A 20,605-nucleotide genomic window follows, 5' to 3' on the forward strand; every position below is an offset into this window, starting at 1 on the left:
TCTAATTTTACTGCTTGCATCAGTTACTTGATGTGGAATAGAGTTCCATGTAGTCATGGCTCTATGCAGTACTGTGTGTCTCCCATAGTCTGTTCTGGACTTCTTGTGGCATGTCTTGTGGGGTATGCATGGGTGTCCGAGCTGTGTGCCAGTAGTTTAGACAGACAGCTCGGTGCATTCAACATGTCAATATCTCTCATAAAAAAAGTAGTGATGCAGTCAATCTCTCCTCCACTTTCAGCCAGGAGAGATTGACATGCATATTATTAATATTACTTCTCTGTGTACATCCGTTCTGCCCTGTTCTGAGCCAATTTGAATTTTCCTTAGTCCTTTTTTGTGTCACCTGGCCACACGACTGAACAGTAGTCAAGGTGCGACAAATCTAGGGCCTGTAGGACCTGCCTTGTTGGTGGTGTTGTTAAGAAGGCAGAGTATCGCTTTATTGTAGACAGACTTCTCCCCATCTTAGCTACTACTGTGTCCATATGTTTTGACAATGGCAGTTTACAGTCTAGTGTTACTAAGCAGTTTAGTCATCTCAACTTGCTCAATTTCCACATGATTTATTACAAGATTTAGTTGAGTTTTAGGGTTTAGTGAGTGTTTGGTTCCAAATACAATGCTTTAGGTTTTAGAAATATTTAGGGCTAACTTATTACTTGCCATCCACTCTGAAACTAACTGCAGCTCTTTGTTGAGTGTTGCAGTCATGTCAGTTGCTGCAGTAGCTGATGTGTATAGTGTTGAGTCATCCAGCATACATACAGTGCCTTGCGAAAGTATTCGGCCCCCTTGAACTTTGCGACCTTTTGCCACATTTCAGGCTTCAAACATAAAGAAATAAAACTGTATTTTTTTGTGAAGAATCAACAACAAGTGGGACACAATCATGAAGTGGAACAACATTTATTGGACATTTCAAACTTTTTTAACAAATCAAAAACTGAAAAATTGGACCTGATGGAGTCTGCAAAAGACCTGAGACTGGGACGGAGATTTGCCTTCCAACAAGACAATGATCCAAAACATAAAGCAAAATCTACAATGGAATGGTTAAAAAATAAACATATCCAGGTGTTAGAATGGCCAAGTCAAAGTCCAGACCTGAATCCAATCGAGAATCTGTGGAAAGAACTGAAAACTGCTGTTCACAAATGCTCTCCATCCAACCTCACTGAGCTCGAGCTGTTTTGCAAGGAGGAATGGGAAAACATTTCAGTCTCTCGATGTGCAAAACTGATAGAGACATACCCCAAGCGACTTACAGCTGTAATCGCAGCAAAAGGTGGCGCTACATAGTATTAACTTAAGGGGGCTGAATAATTTTGCACGCCCAATTTTTCAGTTTTTGATTTGTTAAAAAAGTTTGAAATATCCAATAAATGTTGTTCCACTTCATGATTGTGTCCCACTTGTTGTTGATTCTTCACAAAAAAATACAGTTTTATATCTTTATGTTTGAAACCTGAAATGTGGCAAAAGGTCGCAAAGTTCAAGGGGGCCGAATACTTTCGCAATGCACTGTAGATACTCTGGCTTTACCCAAAGTCAGTGGCATGTCGTTAGTAAAACATTTTAAAAAGCAATTGGTAGTGTTGGTAGAGGTGAGGTAGGAAGGTTTTAAGTCTCCCCAAGTTAAAATATCCACCCACCAGAAATGCTACCTCAGGATGTGGGGTTTCTTATTTGTTTATGGCCCCGTACAGTTGGCTGAGGGACAGAGTGGTGTTGGCTTGGGGTGGAATGTAGACAGCCAGGATGATTATGGATGAGAACTATCTTGGTAGATTAAAGGGTCTGCAGTTTACCATGAGGTACTCTATATCAGGTGAACAAATGCTCCATAAGGCACTGTTAACACTGATCCCAGAAGAAAGACACTCACTTAAATCCTGTCTTAAATCCTGTCTTTGTTTTAGTATGGTCAGGGCGTGGGTTGGGTGGGTTGTCTATGCTCGTTTTTCTATAATTTGGGATTTCTGTGTTCGGCCTAGTATGGTTCTCAATCAGAGGCAGCTGTCAATCATTGTCCCTGATTGAGAATCAAACTTAGGTAGCCTGGTTTCACTTTTGAGTTGTGGGTGTTTGTCTTCCATGTCAGTGTTTGTTACCACACGGGACTGTTTCGTTTATTGTTTTTTTCCAGTGTTCTGTTGTGTCTTGATTAAACATTATGGACACTTACCACGCTGCGCATTGGTCCTCCGATCCTTCTCGCTACTCCTCCTGAGAAGAGGAGGACGAGATCCGTTACAGACACCCTGGGTTCCCAAGGTGACAGGCTTTTCTGTGGCTTGGGGACACATATGAGCACTTTAAGAGGAATTTCCTGGGAGACAGAATTAACTCAGACCTTTGCTGCTGCCATGCAATATTAACTATATTTCATTGCTGGAGTCACATTATTTAAGACTGTTGGATCATTGTTCCAGGGGTCTGCTGGAGGAGCTGAAACATTTAAGTGACCAAAAAAAGTTGTTTAGAAAGGAGACGACAGAGACGACAGAACCAGAAACCATCTGGTTAGTCAGTGGGTGTGTGTATGTGCTTATGCATTATCTGTAATGAGATACGCAGCAATTTAACTTAATTACATTTGTTAAAAAACTGATTTGCGTATGTAGGTTCGTTGATGTTTTGATTAGGCTCTTTGACTGAATGATTATGGCAATTCAGTTGGTCCCTGCACTTACTATACTTTACACTAATTACCATACTGTAGCTTATCCTTAGTTTTAAGTTATAGTATGTACAGTCTGTACTAAAACTTAAATGACAGGTAAGCTACAGATAGCTTATCCCCTCATGTATTGCAACACATGAAAGAGTGACAGTACGCCTTTCTTAATACCTGGGAGACATTGGGTTAGTGTTTGTACTCCACTGTATGTGGGCAGAATTCCCTCAGTGCTGTTCAAATGTGAGCATCTTTTCAACTCTTATTTTTCATCGAGGCTTTTTCATCTTTCATCTGCTAGCCACAGGAGAGCCTCTCTGCTCTGCTTTCTTCTTAGTTAATGACTGGAGCGCCACTAATTTGTGACACATCAGAGTTTATCTCCACCTTCCCTTATTCAAATACTCTTAGATTTCTGTTATTATCAATTCATGGTTAGATCAGAATAGCCATCATAATTATTTGGCCTGTACAGAGAATTAAGTCAATGCCACAAGTCTAAATCCACATCTCCATCCATGGCTTAGGAATGGGCTGATTTTAGCAAGCTAGCTACTGCAGAACATCAAGACAAGCAGGCCAGAAACAGACACGTTTGTCTGACAATGATGACGTTTTGTTAAGAATGTGATTTGATTGGTGTGAAGCCAAATCCAAACTGTCCTCCGTCTGTGTTAATGATCCCTGTCTTATTGTGCTTGGAAGATGGGGGGTGAGGGACAAGTAACAAAATATGCAGTGTGTTGGCACGTTCCATATCCATCTGATAGAGAGATAGATAGATGGAGAGCCCACCTACAGGTATGTGCCTGTCCATCTGTTCATCTTCTGTCCCCTTATTCTGCACCTGCACCTTTTTCCTTTCTCTCCACTCTTTTGTGCTTTCTCCTTTTGCCCACCCCTTTCACGTTGTCCCCACCTTATCGTCCCTTTCCCAGTGCCCATCTTAAGGCCTGTATCGAAAGCAAATCCAACACACCCTTTTTCCACACGTGTGTATGTGTGTGCTTGTGTTTGTGTGTGTGTCCTCTTCTTCTCTTTCACTCTCTCTGATGTAATATATCTGTAGTCATCTTTAATCTTCCTGTCCCATTGTTCTCTATAGATTACAGGTGAGTGGGAGCAGCCCCTGCAGAATGACAGCAACTGCCAAAGGTACAAACAGCAACACTACAAACAATGAGCCTCTGTTTGATGTCAAGCATTCATCTGGTTCCTGCTCCTACAAATTGTAGCACTTGTGTGGGCTTAGAGAGAGAGAGAGAGAGAGAATCTCTCTTTTCCATCTATTCGTATGATGAGTAGCTCATGAATAGTTAATTTCATCATATACTTATGTTTTCATATACTGTAAAGAAAGGTGCTGTGACTAGCAAGCAGAGAACAAAACGGAAACCAGTTATTCAATGGGTTTATAGGTCTACTTGAAGGACTGTAAACTTAATGGTACAGACAGAAGAACACCAGGGGCTGTTCTTCACTTCCACGGAGGGAGCATGACTTTGCCACCAGTGCCCTCCACGTGTTCTCCAATCCACACAGTGATTTAGTGAGGAGTGCACTCTATATCCACTCACAGACCCAACAAGTGTCTCAACTGGAGATTGCATAGGAATCTGAAGGGCAGCCTCATGATTAATTCTCCATCATGGTTCTGTCTGTGTGAAACGATCTTCCGGCTATTTGCAACAGAAAGAGACCATTGTACAACCCACAAACACTGCTCATTGTTGGAAAATAAGAGGAGAATGAGTTAGATGTGACATGTTGATGGATGGTTGCGTGGAGGAGAGGGCCTTGGATATGGTTATATGGCCAGGAGATTTTCGATTCTTCTGATCAGAACAGGAACAATGTGGGCCCTCTGTTCCTCTTTATTCCTGTATTCTAGACGCCCTTTGATCAGATAATTGCCCCTCAGACCCGGAGTTTGAAGGCCCTGAGGGTCGCTGTGGCAACGTGGCTCACCGTCCTATGTTCCATTGAGTGGTCTTTAGTGGGCCCAGCTTGTGTGGGAAGGGGTGCTGTGTGTGCAGAAAGAAAAAGTGTGACAGGCTCCACGGGGCACACTGGTCAGTTTATATAGGTGGTTGCTTATAAACTCAGCAAAAAAAGAAACGGCCTCTCACTGTCAACTGAGTTTATTTTCAGCTAACTTAACGTGTAAATATTTGTATGAACATAACAAGATTCAACAACTGTAACATACACTGAACAAGTTCCACAGACATGTGACTAACAGAAATGGAGTAATGTCTCCCTGAACAAAGGGGGGGGCGGGGGGGGGGGGGGGGGGGGGGGGGTCAAAATCAAAAGTAACAGTCAGTATCAGATTTGCCAGTTCTTGCTGTGAGATGTTACCCCACTCTTCCACCAAGGCACCTGCAAGTTCCCGGACATTTCTGGGGGGAATGGCCCTAGCCCTCACCCTCCGATCCAACAGGTCCCTGACGTGCTCAATGGGATTGAGATTAGGGCTCTTTGCTGGCTATGGTAGAACACTGACATTCCTGTCTTGCAGGAAATGGCATTGTCATGCTGGAGGGTCATGTCAGGATGAGCCTGCAGGAAGGGTACCACATGAGGGAGGAGGATGTCTTCCCTGTAACGCACAGCGTTGAGATTGCCTGCAATGACCATAAGCTCAGTCCGATGATTCTGTGACACACCGCCTCAGACCATGACGGACCCTCCACCTCCAAATCGATCCCGCACCAGAGTACAGGCCTCGGTGTAACGCTCATTCCTTTGACGATAAACGCACAAAAATGTTTTACCTTAATTTAACCAGATAGGCTAGTTGAGAACAAGTTCTCATTTGCAACTGCGACCTGGCCAAGATAAAGCAAAGCAGTGTGACACAGACAACAACACCTATCCATCATCCCTGGTGAGACAAAACCTCGACTCGTCAGTGAAGAGCACTTTTTGCCAGTCCTGTCTGGTCCAGCGACGGTGGATTTGTGCCCATAGGCGACATTGTTGCTGGTGATGTCTGGTGAGGACCTGCCTTACAACAGGCCTATAAGCCCTCAGTCCAGCCTCTCTCAGCCTATTGCGGACAGTCTGAGCACTGATGGAGGGATTGGGCGTTTCTGGTGTAACTCCGGCAGTTGTTGTTGCCATCCTGTACCTGTTCCGCAGGTGTGATTTTTGAATGTACCGATCCTGTGCAGGTGTTGTTACACGTGGTCTGCCACTGCAAGGATGATCAGCTGTCCGTCCTGTCTCCCTGTAGTGCTGTCTTAGGCGTCTCACAGTACGGACATTGCAATTTATTGCCTTGGCCACATCTGCAGTCCTCATGCCTCCTTGCAGCATGCCTAAGGCATGTTCACACAGATGGGCAGGGACCCTGGGCATCTTTCTTTAGGTGTTTTTCAGAGTCAGTAGAAAGGCCTCTTTAGTGTCCTAAGTTTTCATAACTGTGACCTTAATTGCCTACCGTCTGTCAGCTGTTAGTGTCTTAACGACCGTTCCACGGGTGCATGTTCATTAATTGTTTATGGTTCATTGAACAACGGTGTTTAAACCCTTTACAATGAAGATCTGTGAAGTTATTTGGATTTTTACTAATTATCTTTGAAATACAGGGTCCTGAAAAAGGGACGTTTCTTTTTTTGCTGAGTTTATATGTCCTGTTTCACTGTATGTACAAGTGGGTAACCTGTACAAGTGTAAGGTTTGACATGTGTATTTTGCATATCCCAACTCCCCCTGAGACGCTCTTAAAGAGTGGGGTCACGACCATGGTGAAAGTTAGATCTGTATGTGGTAACAATACAGTTTCAGATTTAAAGTAAAGATAGGACAGTCTTGGGCAGAGTCTGTTGTATGAGTGGATTCCTTCAGCCTCTGGAGATTTGCTGAAAGTCACACAGAGGGATGTGTGTGTGTGTGTGTGTGTGTGTGTGTGTGTGTGTGTGTGTGTGTGTGTGTGTGTGTGTGTGTGTGTTTTGCACAGAGGAAAGCCCTGCTCTGAGTTGAATTGGTCTCTACTATGCTGTGCAAATATTTCATCTGTGTTGCTATGCTAATGCCCCACTACACACTATGCAATGACTCCCAGATGCAGAATGACACAATCACTCAAACTAGCATCTTGTTTTACAGCAGTGATCCGATCACAACCTACACATTGCACCATACTAGATATTTTCTCTTGCTCTCTCTCCCCCTCATCATTTATGTTTAGTGTTTGCACACACTCTTTCTCGATCTTTCTTTCTGTCTCTCTCTCTCTCGTGGACCGTGCAGGTGTAATGAATGAAAATATGTCCACCATTCATATTGGTGTGGCGCACACACACACACAAACACACGCATACACACACACACTTGCAAACATACAGTACAGTAGGGAATGGCTGTTGGTTTAAAGGTTGGTATTGTCGGGTTTTCAGCTTTGACTTATTGTGACTTGTTTTTAATTCATTTTTTTTAAATCCCTTAGTGACATGCCTCAATTGCAAAATACAATTTGGAATTCCTGAAATTATTGTATCTAGGATAGACTAAAAGCACAGGTCTGTGGTGGCTTTCAACATTACACTTTCAAATGTTTCCTTATCTGACCATGTACAATTTTGAACACGAGACCATCTTTGTGTGTGTAAGTAATTTGGGGATATAACAGTTGATTTCTGTGAGTAACTCATCCACCAGTCTGTTGTAAAATAATGTCTTCTTTGCTGGGGGCTGATTTGGGTATAATCCAAAACGTTATTATGGAAAAACGAATTATGCTTATTCTTCCATAATACTTTCCTTTGCTGTTAGATTTAGATTTGCCTCAACACAAAGACTATTTCTTCCTAAAATGCTATGGCAAATGCCCAAGAGGTAATATGAATCTCCAATTATGCACACATATCAACACAGTAGTACAGAAGTTTCTGAAATAGGACATTGTTTATTGAACACAACAAAGCATGTTTGACATGGGCATGAGTGGTCCGCTCTAACATCCAGCAATCTTGTTTATAAAGTTTCATAAAACTCCTGGTATAATAATACAAATGATTAATTATATAACAACACGTATAACAGTAATAATAATACAATTATTTTTATGAAACAACATTCCTATCAACTCTCCCACCTCTCAATAAATGTATATTTCACTGAGTGGTGGCACTGGAATGGTTGTAAGCTTTGTCTTCTACAAACTTCAGTCGGAAGTCCGCAGTCAAACGTTTTAGACCATACGAGGATGATGCTTATGCTTATGTTTTGAAGTAGTGACATTTTATTATTTTCTTAAAAGCACTTTGGAAGTCCTTGTTGAAGTATGCGTAAATTATGGGATTCAGTAGGGAGTTGGAATACCCGAGCCAGTTAATGACGTCCTCGAGCCACTTTGGCATTTGGCACGACTGGCAAAAGGGCATTACCAGGGCAACGATAAAGAAAGGCAACCAGCAAAATATAAAAGTGCCCATAATGATACCCAGCGTCTTTACCGTTTTGCGCTCTCTGGCCATGGCCATCTTTCTCTTTGCCTCCATGTTCTTATCGTGTCTGCTCTCAAAGAGCGGTTCAGATTTGGGGGTGTTGGGGAGTGGCAGGTTGTTTTTCGAGTTGCTGTGAACCTCGATGATCTCCAGCGACTCGCCTTCCTCCGCGTGCTTGACCGCGCCGTTTACGCACAGGGTCGGTTTGGGCTTCACGCTCCTCTTCCAGCTTTTACTCGGGTCCCCATTGGTCCTCTTGTGGAAAAGAGTGGTGGACAGTCCCAAACAAGAATCAGACACTTTCTTTTTATCTGTTTTACGCACGGTTCTCCTGATTCTAAACCTCGCGGCTTTGAATATCCGCCCATATAAGACCAACATGAGTATCAACGGAATGTAGAACGCGCCAAATGTTGAGTAGATTGTGTACCATGGGTCTCGACTAATAATGCATTGCTCGGGGTTTGCTATGTCCTCCGCCTTACTACTCGGCTGGGAACGCATGATCAACATGGGTGGAACAGAGATAGAGAACCCGACAAACCAAGTGACACTGATCAGAACCGCCGCTCTTCTGGGCGTCCTCTTCTTCATATACTCTATGGGTTCGGTAATGGCCCAGTACCTGTCCAAGGCGATGGCGCACAGGTGCAGAATGGATGATGTACAACATAACACATCTAAAGAGATAAAAATATCACACGGTACCTGTCCGAGAGCCCACCTGTTTAAGACTTGGTAAAGGGCAGCCATTGGCAACACCAGAACCGATACCATCAAGTCAGTCACGGCCAGAGACCCGATCAGATAGTTCCCTACATTCTGAAGATTTCTCTCCAGGGCGATAGCTGCAACCACACATGCGTTACCAAATACCGCACAGAGAATGAGCGCAGCCAGCAGAAAGGACGGGAAGATTTGGGAACTTAGTTTCACCTCCTCGGAATCAGCTGTCGAGGTTTCGTTTTGAAAATCAAATAGAAACCATGCGGCCGTCGAGTTGTTTCTTTCCTCCATGTTGATGAAAAAGGAAGCGCTCCTCAGTGACATTGTGTCATCTCCCGTGCCCAATAGAGCTCCACCCTTGGAGAGCGCGTTGTGATCTACAGCTGGACTCTGCGCTGCGCGCTCAGCATTGTATGCACTCTGTGCCGGTTGGTGACGACTGACGAGGGGGTTCATTTATACCAGTGATGGAAAATACGTCAGTTAGCTGTGAGATTGAAAGAGAGATGTTCTGTCCACACCAACAGTTGGACTCTCTGAGAGAGTGCGCGCAGTGAGATGCAGGTGCTATCATCCCTTTACCAACAGGATTTGATAGAGCACTAATAACAATTAATTGGCATAGAAACACACACACACACACACTCGTTTTCAATGTTTTTATTTGTATGATGCATTTATTATTCATTGTTTAGATATGAGCAATAGCCTAAATTATTATAGAAAACCACAGCTGTAACGGAAACCATAGGACTATGCCTGTCCTTTCTCAATTACGAAAATATTACAAACGAATCTGCCATTGCTGTTCTTGCTTTTAAAAAAAGATATGGAATCTGTTGAAGTTATTTCTCAGATCAGCACCATGGACAGCGTACCTCGCTGTGACCAGGTCTGATGCTGCCACCTGGCGTAGACCTACATGGCAGCGTGGATTACTTGTGAAGTTTGGTGCATCTGACGCTCCGTAACAAAAAGCAGTGACGTCATTGTCCTCTAACTTTCGGACAAATTTTTCTTCTATTAAATTGTTAATTAATCGTTTCGAAGGGAACGCATAGGAATTTGGAAATCCCAGGTAGGATATGTTACTTTTCAGTATGGCAATTGTTTCAAAAGCCATCGTCATAAACATTTGCATTTGTCAAAAAGAATGAACAGAAATGTTGAACTAGGAGCACACCGCCTCACGAGAGGAGAGGAGTTTCGTTATTAGATTTCTGCTTGCTAGATTCAGCTCAGCTGGCATGGCTAGTTTTGTATTTCACGCTATTAATAATAATCTTTGACATTTGAATGTTGCCTTTTTTATAGAATTGTTTATTTACGTAGTAAATAAAATACTATCTAAATAAAGCCTAAGTGTTTATTAGCTGTTATGTCATGAAATTGGCGTGACGCTGCTGAATAGGGCTATGGCCAAGCAAGGTTAGAGGAACTACATCCATGACCAAGGTTGAGTAGATAGGCCTACTGTCTCATTTTGGACTCTTAGTTGAATTGTTGTCAGTTATGTTAAAACGAAGGCTGTATACGAATATAGGTACACATACAGTAAACCGTTTTTCAGCAGTTTTTCTGAAAACCCAAGAGTCATTACCACATGGATCATATTGTGATTCAACCTCATTTGGGTTCATCTTCTAACAGTGCTTCAGAAAAATTCCCATTAGCCTTATCACCTGTGCTGAATGCATATCACATGTTGTGGTATCCTCTCCATGAGAGGAAATACATGCTCCCTGCCTATTTGTCTGTGTGTTGGCATTTAGCCTACTGTGCCCTCTTTTTCATTGATTCTGTGGCAGATGAGAACAGCAGAAATTGGTTTCTATGGACAACCCAGGGGCGGTGGCTATGCTCCGCTGCAGGAAGTGTCGTAAAGGCTTTGTAGACACAACATGCCTGCATCCGGTGAGTGACGGGGTTACTTTTCCAGCTAGTATAGTGTATGTAAAGCACATAGGAAAGCATTCTAGCTCTGACTCCCAAGGCAATATTTCAGAGGCTGTCCATCAAGCATCTCATGCTGTGTTCGCACAGGCAACCCAATTCTGATGTTTTCCACTAATTGGTATTTTGACCAATCACATCAGATCTTTTTCAGAGCTCATCTGAAGTAATCAAGAGAATTGGGCTGCCTGTCTAAACAAAGCCTCAGAGTAGGAATGCTGATCTTGGATAATTTCCCCCCAGTCCATGTAATCTTATTTATTGTCATCTAAAAGGCAAAACTGATCCTAAATCAGCACCCCTACTCTGAGACATTTCTTACACACAGCCCCCGAAGGGCCCTGCCTTAGACTGCAAAAACATCAAAGTAATCTTGAGTGTAGTAAAGGTCAGTGACTGCAGTCCAAACAATCCTGTCATGCCCTGTCATGTTCATGAAGTCATGACCTAACCTGGTGGAACAAGACGGTCCATAGCTCACATTCTGATTCGTGTTACTGTGACAGTGTTGCTTCCATCCTTCTCCTTGCCCCAACCAGGGTTGTAAAGAAGGAGTCGGCAACACATTTTATTTTGCCCCCCAAAGTTTTTAGAATGAAAAATGTATATATAAAAAAAATACTAAACCAACCAGGAATTCAACTAAAAGTCTGTTCCCAAGTGTTCCCACAAATACAAGATTCTCAATGAAATCAAGGTATGAAAGGATTGTTATTTTCAAATTCCATCTCTTTTTGAGTTTAGTTGTCAATATGCACTGTACAAGTTATCTTAATTATGTTCACCATCCTCTCTGACAAAAATCGTCCCGTAGCTGAATCTAGTTTCCTGCAGCTACTCTTCCTGGGGTCCACACAAAAGACAAAACATGAAATGCTACAAAACATCAAGAGACAATAACAACTCAAGGACATAACTACACGCATTTAAAATATGTACACTTTCATACACTAAGGCTACTGTACATCTGTAACGATTTTTGTTGGTGGAAGGAGAGGAGGACCAAAGTGCAGCATGGTACGTATCCATAATACTTTTCATCCAGAATGAATACACCAACAAAAACAACAAAAGATAAACAAACAGTTCTCACAGGTGCAACAAACACTAACCAGAAAATAACTACCCACAAATCATAGTGGGAAAACAGGCTGCCTAAGTGTGGTTCTCAATCAGAGGCAGCTGTCAATCGTTGTCTCTGATTGAGAACCATACTTAGGCAGCCTGTTTTCCCACTATGGGTTTTGGGTAGTTGTTTTCTGTCTTTGTATTCTGTACCAGACAGAACTGTTTCGGTCTCGTTCATTCTCTTTTGTTGTTTTTGTCATTCTGTGTTCAGTTCATTTCATTAAATTGACGATGAACACTTACCACGCTGCGTGTTGGTCCTATGATTCCTATTCCTCATCATCAGACGAGGAGGAGAGCCGTTACAACATCACTATAGACAACTATAGCTTTCACAACGCACAGTGCAGCTTTTACCTAAACTACTTAAGACACACTCATTCAACCAATTATACATTCACATTTACGCCGGCACATATACATTTCACTATTCTGCTTATGTGAAATAAACAAAACCGTGCATCAGACGGTGTTTCACCATAGGTCCTTCACTCCTGTTGAGTTCATAAAAGGAAAAGAGCAATGTTTCTTCAGTAGGGAGAGCCAGGCTGGTGTTATAACATATGGTTATGAGTTGACCCGGGTCTGTACTGGGTAAAGATGGTAGCTTATCTCCCTACAGATAGTGCCTGATGATGACACAACGGCAGCAGGTACATGCAGCGTCTGGCACATGAACGTTGATACACTGCCAGAGTGGATACTGACGTCAGTTCACCAGGTAAGGCTTAGTGTTTGTACAGGTGTGTGCTAGTGTTTGATTTGCACTGTGTTCTTTTGTAAATTTTGGATAAAAATTTAAGACAAGCCTATCAGTTATTTCTGTTCTAATGTCCTCTTTCTGCAGGCCCAGTGGACAGTGGGGAAGCTGAACTGTGAGAACTGTGGTGCTCGCCTGGGTGGCTTCAACTTTCTCAACAACACCAAATGCCCATGTGGTCAGGAGTCCACCGTGCACCTTAGCAAGAGTCGGGTTGACCAGGACCACAAACGCTACCTTCATGTGGTCAGACCGCAGACGACGAGAGGTAGGGGAGGACCGGGCTGCCTGAAGGGCGAGCCGGTGGGTTCTCACAGTGAGCAGTACAGGTCAGAGGTCGGGGAGGACTTTCTTGTTGGCTCACAGCTCTGCTGTACTTCTGTGTCCCGCCTTAACGCTGAGAGCCGACCAACCACAACACACCCAGATGCCTTTTTCCAGTTGGCTGACATCAGAGCCACCCAATCAGTTCCATTGAGCTCCCCCAGCATTGTTTCTCATACAAAGTTTGGTGCGAGGGGCAGGTTGGAACCCTCCTGTAGCTCTGGCTCCCAGACTGGCCCTGTTGAAGTGACTGAGGGAGAGGTGAGGACTGGGACAGAGCAGCTGCCCTATTCACCTGTTGTGTCCTACACCCCTCATCTATTTGCAACTAGTATTATTAGGTCACCTACCTGCCTATCACGTCTGACTAGAGAGTCCCCTGGTTCTCGTCTTCTCTCCCTGAGAGGGCCAGGTGTCTCCCACATCCCTGGAGAGCAGGAGGAGGCCGTGGAGGAGGAGAGAAGAGGAACCCCCACAGAGCTCCAGGCCCAGCTAGTAGCCAACAATGCTTCTCCAGCCCTACAAAGGTTCAGCAAGAAAGAGAAGAACCGGCTGAAGAGCCAGAGGAGGAAACAGAGGAAGAAAGAGCGCTGGCTCCACTCCCAGGAACAGGTGAGAATTGGTCATGGCCTCAATTGAGATCGGACGGTTATTTCCAGGTAGAGAGAAAGAGACATTTGCTTTGGCAATGTTAAAATATGTTTCCCATGCCAATAAAGCCATTGAATTGAGATAAGTGCCGGTAAGAAAGACATCTGGCTGTAACAGAAATGTCTAATGGAGTTATGCATGGTAAGTCAAACATTCATACAGTTTAGTTTGTCCAGTATTTTAGTTACATTGCATTTTTGTGAGATTATTCTTGACCATTTTGTTGAGCTGACAAGACGACCACAGTGGAGTCCCTGTGGTTGTTAGTCTGACACTGTTTACCACAAGCAGTTACAGTGGGGCAAAAAAACGATTTAGTCAGCCACCAATTGTGCAAGTTCTCCTACTTAAAAAGATGAGAGGTCTGTAATTTTCATCATAGGTACACTTCAACTATGACAGACAAAATGAGGGAAAAATTCCAGAAAATCACATTGTAGGATTTTTAATGAATTTATTTGCAAATTATGGTGGAAAATGCGTATTTGGTCAATAACAAACAAGCAAGATTTCTGGCTCTCACAGACCTGGAACTTCTTCTTTAACCTTTCTGATCTCCCCATCCCGGATCCGGGATCGTGAATACAGACTCAAGCTCATTACCATAACGCAACGTTAACTATTCATGAAAATCGCAAATGAAATAAATATGCTAGCTCTCAAGCTTAGCCTTTTGTTAACAACACTGTCATCTCAGATTTTCAAAATATGCTTCTCAACCATTGCAAAACAAGCATTTGTGTAACAGTATTGATGGCTAACGTAGCATTTAGCATTAGCATTCAGCTGGCAACATTTACACAAAAAAACAGAAAAGCATTCAAAAAAATAATTTACCTTTGAAGAACTTCAGATGTTTTCAATGAGGAGACTCTCAGATAGCAAATGTTCAGTTTTTCCTGAAAGATTATTTGTTTAGGACAAATCGCTCCGTTTTCTGCGTCACGTTTAGCTATGAAAAAACCCCTGTATCCAGGATTGTGTAAATCTATCAGCAAGCTCATTAGCATAACACAACGTTAACTATTTATGAAAATCGCAAATGAAATGAAATAAATATGCCATCTCTCAAGCTTAGCCTTTTGTAAACAACACTGTCATCTCAGATTTTCAAAATATGCTTCTCAACCATAGGAAAACAATCATTTGTGTAAAAGTAGCTAGCTAGAGTTAGCATTTCGCGTTAGCATTTAGCGTTAGCATTAGCGTTAGCATCCAGCACGCAACATTAACAAAAACATAAAAGCCTTCAAATAAAATCATTTACCTTTGAAGAACTTCTGATGTTTTCAATGAGGATACTCTCAGTTAGATAGCAGATGCTCAGTTTTTCCAAAAAGATTCCTTGTGTATTAGAAATAGCTCCGTTTTATACATCACATTTGGCTACCAAAAAAAATCCGTAAATTCAGTCCTCAAAACGCAAACTTTTTTCCAAATTAACTCCATAATATCGACTGAAAACATGGCAAACGTTGTTTAGAATCAATCATCAAGGTGTTTTTCACATATCTCTTCATTGATACATCGTTCTTGGACACATGCTTTCTCCCCTGAATCAAATGGTAAAGTAGAAGCAGCTGGCAATTGCGCACCGAATTCGACGCAGGACACCAGGCGGACACTTGGAAAATGTAGTCTCTTATGGTCAATCTTCCAATGATATGCCTACAAATACGTCACAATGCTGCTAAGACCTTGGGCGAACGACAGAAAGTGTAGGCTCATTCGTTGCGCAATCACAGCCATATAAGGAGAGAATGGAAAACAGAGCTTCAGAAATTCTGCTAATTCCTGGGTGATGCATCATCTTGGTTTCGCCTGTAGAATGAGTTCTGGGGCACTTACAGAGTGAATATGCATAGTCGAGCATCTTTTCGTGACAAAATATCGCGCTTAAAACGGGAACGTTTTTTATCCAAAAATGAAATAGTGCCCCTAGAGCTCTAACAGGTTAAGAGTCTCCTCTGTCCTCCACTCGTTACCTGTATTAATGGCACCTGTTTGAACTTGTTATCAGTATAAAAGACACCTGTCCACAACCTCAAACAGTCACACTCCAAACTCCACTATGGCCAAGACCAAAGAGCTGTCAAAGGACACCAGAAACAAAATTGTAGACCTGCACCAGGCTGGGAAGACTGAATCTGCAATAGGTAAGCAGCTTGGTTTGAAGAAATCAACTGTGGGAGCAATTATTAGGAAATGGAAGACATACAAGACCACTGATAATCTCCCTCGATCTGGGGCTCCACGCAAGATCTCACCCCGTGGGGTCAAAATGATTACAAGAACGGTGAGCAAAAATCCCAGAACCACACGGGGGGACCTAGTGAATGACCTGCAGAGAGCTGGGACCAAAGTAACAAAGCCTACCATCAGTAAAACACTACGCCGCCAGGGACTCAAATACTGCAGTGCCAGACGTGTCCCCCTGCTTAAGCCAGTACATGTCCAGGCCCGTCTGAAGTTTGATAGAGAGCATTTGGATGATCCAGAAGAAGATTGGGAGAATGTCATATGGTCAGATGAAACCAAAATATAACTTTTTGGTAAACTCAACTCGTCGTGTTTGGAGGACAAAGAATGCTGAGTTGCATCCAAAGAACACCATACCTACTGTGAAGCATGGGGGTAGAAACATCATGCTTTGGGGCTGTTTTTCTGCAAAGGGACCAGGACGACTGATCCATGTAAAGGAAAGAATGAATGGGGCCATGTATCGTGAGATTTTGAGTGAAAACCTCCTTCCATCAGCAAGGGCATTGAAGATGAAACGTGGCTGGGTCTTTCAGCATGACAATGATCCAAAACACACCGCCCGGGCAATGAAGGAGTGGCTTCGTAAGAAGCATTTCAAGGTCCTGGAGTGGCCTAGCCAGTCTCCAGATCTCAACACCATAGAAAATCTTTGGAGGGAGTTGAAAGTCTGTGTTGCCCAGCAACAGCCCCAAAACATCACTGCTCTAGAGGAGATCTGCATGGAGGAATGGACCAAAATACCAGCAACAGTGTGTGAAAACCTTGTGAAGACTTACAGAAAACGTTTGACCTCTGTCATTGCCAACAAAGGGTATATAACAAAGTATTGAGAAACTTTTGTTATTGACCAAATACTTATTTTCCACCATAATTTGCAAATAAATTCATTAAAAATCCTACAATGTGATTTTCTGGATTTTTTTTCCTCATTTTGTCTGTCATAGTTGGAAGTGTACCTATGATGAAAATTACAGGCGCCTCTCATCTTTTTAAGTGGGAGAACTTGCACAATTGGTGGCTTACTAAATACTTTTTTGCCCCACTGTACATGTATGACACACATTTCAAATTCCTTCACCTTACTTTGACTGTGTCTGGAAGGGGGGAAGTTATATCTTGCCTTTGATAATGTCGTCGCCCATCAGCTAAGCAAACACAAACACAGAAGATTAGTGAGTTGGGTGTTGCCTGCCAGGTGGGTGACTACATTTCCCTGTGTTGTCAGCAGTAGCAGAGAGATTGTTGGTTGACAGTGGCCAGTGTGGACCTACAGTGTATACGATTGAGAGACACTTACAGTACTGTGGAGTGTGGACTACAGGTACTGCGCTTGTTCTAGTCTAACTGACCGTAGAAAAGAACAACACCATGGCATTCTCTTGTGGATGAACCCATATTATAGGTTGATTTATGTGGTTTGATAAAGTTGGCTAATCTTGTGCCAAGATGAGTTTAATTGTTTTTGGTTGATAGCTTGTAAACTCAAGCCCTTCCACGAACCACTCTCGTCATGGTTACAGTCGGTCTCTGTTTTATGGGTATCTGAATTGGGGTGACTAGTGCATGTCAGTCAACAAGCCGTCCATTCTCCCCAAACCATAGACTCTATTGCCGGCCAGTATTCTCTCACAATGACACTCGACGGGCTGATTGGAGTCCTCTCATATCATATGTGAGCATCATGAACAAAGAGATGTAAAAAGCAACAAATGGGACAAATGTCCCCTCCTTTTCTGAAATTCAGAAGATGGAAGCACCTGCGAAATCGTGATTTGTCCAAAGGATCAGTGATGACAAATCAAAGTGCCAGAAACAAAGTTCCTCGCTAATCGTTGCATCCCACAGTCTGTTGACAGACGCTATGATACCATTTATGTTACTTGCGTCTGTCCACAAGAGATTAGTAGTGTTACTGTTAGATATTATTTTCCATATTGCCTCACTATTATTTTATCTTATTGTATATAGAGTGTGACAGGGCTGCTAACAGACAGTGAGGAGGTGGACAGAGAGGACTACACCTGTGCTGTGTGCCTGGATGTCTACTTCAGTCCCTATAGCTGTCACCCCTGTGGCCACATCTTCTGTGAGCCCTGCCTCCGCACGCTGGCCAAGAACCGGCCAGCCAACACCCCCTGTCCCCTCTGCCGCACCCTCATCTCACACACACTCTTCCAGAAAGGTGAGTTACGGCATCAATTTATGGTGCATACTCCTCCCAATGGTTCTGTTATTGATAACAAATAGCCGTTTTCTCCATAGCTGTAAATAGTAAGAAGCCCTTTGAGAGTTTTAACTAAATTGTTTAATTGCCTTTTGGTTTCAGAGCTCAACCAAACAGCTAAGACTTTTTTCCCGAAGGTCTACCACTCACGGAAACACAACTTTCAAAAAGCCAACTATGCTAAATTGCCTCTTCCCAACTGCCCAAAACGTTTCCGCATCTTTTGGGGTAAGGTATATTGTGGATGTGTTGCTTGCAGTAGATATCTGATCATCTGTAACTCAGTTTGTCTTATTTTTTGTGCAGTCTTGTAAGCTCTTATGCAACAAACATGTTATTCTCATGTAACTAATGAGTTTCTCACAAAGTGAATGTCTCTTTTAGTTAACTAGCATGCCAAGCTTGAGCAGTCCTAAACAAAAAACCATTATTGTAAATGTGTACACCAGGGACTGTGTCTGCCTCCCTCTCTGACCCCAGTTTTCCTGTTTGTATCCCAGGGTACCAGGGGCAGGTGGCTCCAGGGAGGTGGTGGCACTTTGCCCCAGCAGGCTTCGCCCTGGATGCCCTGGACCTGGCCGACATGCGCGGCTGGTTCTTCGATATTGACCTGGTCATCATCTACATCCACTCTGTCAACTGGATACTGGCCCTGCTGGTTCTTTGCTTTCTGGCATACTTCTTCTTGTCTTGAGTGCTGTTTGTGTATTTAGCCAGTGATGGCTGACCTCTAAAAATGGTACAGCTGAGGTTTCTGGGTGATGTAGTATTGTGCCTAATGGTGCTTACTGCCAGGAAATTCACCTGTCACCTCCATATGTTAACTTGAATCATGAGCAGTCCTGAGGGGAACTGGAACTGTGAGGTGTTTTTTTTGTTGCAGTTGGGGAGGTCATATATATAGAAATACCAGTACTCAAATGAAGTTGTGTAGATGGGCTTATTTCATATTTTGTGAGAGTTTTACATACAATCTTTTCACTGTAAATCCAAAATTGTTTTATGAGGGATAGAAGTGTAATAGAAGTGAAAACGAAAGACCAATAATTATTGTTGTTTAAAAAAAAACAGGTTAGGAAATGCACAGAGATCTCTAATAATAGCCCTATTTTGATAGATGTATGACCAGTGGGCCCGCTCTGTCAAGGACTTCCCTCAGGTCATCAACATGAAGGTAGCATAATCACATACAGTACCAGTCAAAAGTTTGGACACACTTACTCATTCCAGGGTTTTTCTTTATTTTGACTATATTCTACATTGTAGAATAATAGTGAAGGCGTCAACTAGGAAATAACATGTGGAATCATGTAGAAAGCAAAAAAGTGTTAAGCAAATCAAAATCTATTTTATATTTGAGATTCTTCAAAGTAGCCACCCTTTGCCTGGATGACAGCTTTGTGCCCTCTTGGCATTCTCTCAACCAGCATCATGAGGTAGTCACCTGGAATGTGTTTCAATTAACAGGTGTGCATTGTTAAAAGTTAATTTGTGGAATTTCTATCCTTCTCAATGTGTTTGACGCAATCAGTTGTGTTGTGACAAGGTAAGGGTGGTAAACAGAAGATAGCAAGTCCAAGTCCATATTATGGCAAGAACAGCTCAAATAAGCAAAGAGAAATGACAGTCCATCATTACTTTCAGACATGAAGGTCAGTCAATACGGAAATGTCAACTGCAGTTACAAAAACCATCAAGCACTATGATGAAACTGGCTCTCATGAGGACCGGCACAGGAAAGGGAGACCCAGAGTTACCTCTGCTGCAGAGGATAAGTTCATTAGAGTTAACTGCACCTCAGAAATTGCAGCCCAAAAAAAATGTTTCACACAGTTCAAGTAACAGACACATCACAACATCAACTGGTCAGAGGAGAATGAGTGAATCAGGCCTTCATCGTCGAATTGCTGCAAAGAAACCACTACTTAAGGACACTAATAATAATAAGAAGAGACTTGCTTGGGCCAAGAAACACAACCAATGGACATTAGACCAGTGGAAATCTGTCCTTTGGTCTGATGAGTCCAAATGTGAGATTTTTGGTTCCAACCACGGTGTCTTTTTGAGATGCATAGTAGGTGAACGGATTACCTCCGCATGTGTAGTTCCCACCGTGAAGCATGGACGAGGTGGTGTGGGTGTGCTTTGCCGGTGACACTGTCTGATTTGATTTAGAATTCAACGCACACTTAACCAGCATGGCTACCACAGCATTCTGCAGCGATACACTGTCCCATCTGGTTTGCGCTTAGTGGAACTAACATTTTTCAACAGGACAATGACCCAACACACCTCCAAGCTGTGTAAGGGCTATTTGACCAATAAGGAGAGTGATGGAGTGCTGCATCAGATCTGATCTGGCCTCCACAATCACCCAAACTCAACCCAATGGAGATGAGTTGGACTGCAGAGTGACGGAAAAGCAGCCAACAAGTGCTCAGCAT

General features: G+C 42.9%; 2 protein-coding genes across 2 annotated transcripts; one reads left to right on the top strand and one right to left on the bottom strand.

Annotated features, from left to right (window-relative positions):
* Nucleotides 1–7,581: 7,581 nt before the first annotated feature.
* Nucleotides 7,582–9,227, bottom strand: LOC110523544 (5-hydroxytryptamine receptor 1A-beta-like). The gene has a single exon (XM_021602333.2). The coding sequence runs from the start codon at nt 9,181–9,183 to the stop codon at nt 7,906–7,908; it is 1,278 nt and encodes a 425-aa protein (XP_021458008.2). The 5' UTR covers nt 9,184–9,227; the 3' UTR covers nt 7,582–7,905.
* Nucleotides 9,228–9,800: 573 nt separating this feature from the next.
* rnf180 (ring finger protein 180) lies at nt 9,801–19,485 on the top strand. The gene is made up of 7 exons (XM_021602334.2): nt 9,801–9,937; nt 10,668–10,773; nt 12,563–12,661; nt 12,788–13,636; nt 17,906–18,119; nt 18,264–18,389; nt 18,662–19,485. Exons 2-7 carry the CDS (start codon nt 10,693–10,695, stop codon nt 18,853–18,855), a joined length of 1,563 nt encoding a protein of 520 aa, XP_021458009.2. The 5' UTR covers nt 9,801–9,937; nt 10,668–10,692; the 3' UTR covers nt 18,856–19,485.
* Nucleotides 19,486–20,605: the final 1,120 nt, after the last annotated feature.

Source organism: Oncorhynchus mykiss, chromosome 5, assembly GCF_013265735.2.
Source record: "Oncorhynchus mykiss isolate Arlee chromosome 5, USDA_OmykA_1.1, whole genome shotgun sequence".
NCBI classification, from domain to species: Eukaryota; Metazoa; Chordata; class Actinopteri; order Salmoniformes; family Salmonidae; genus Oncorhynchus; species Oncorhynchus mykiss.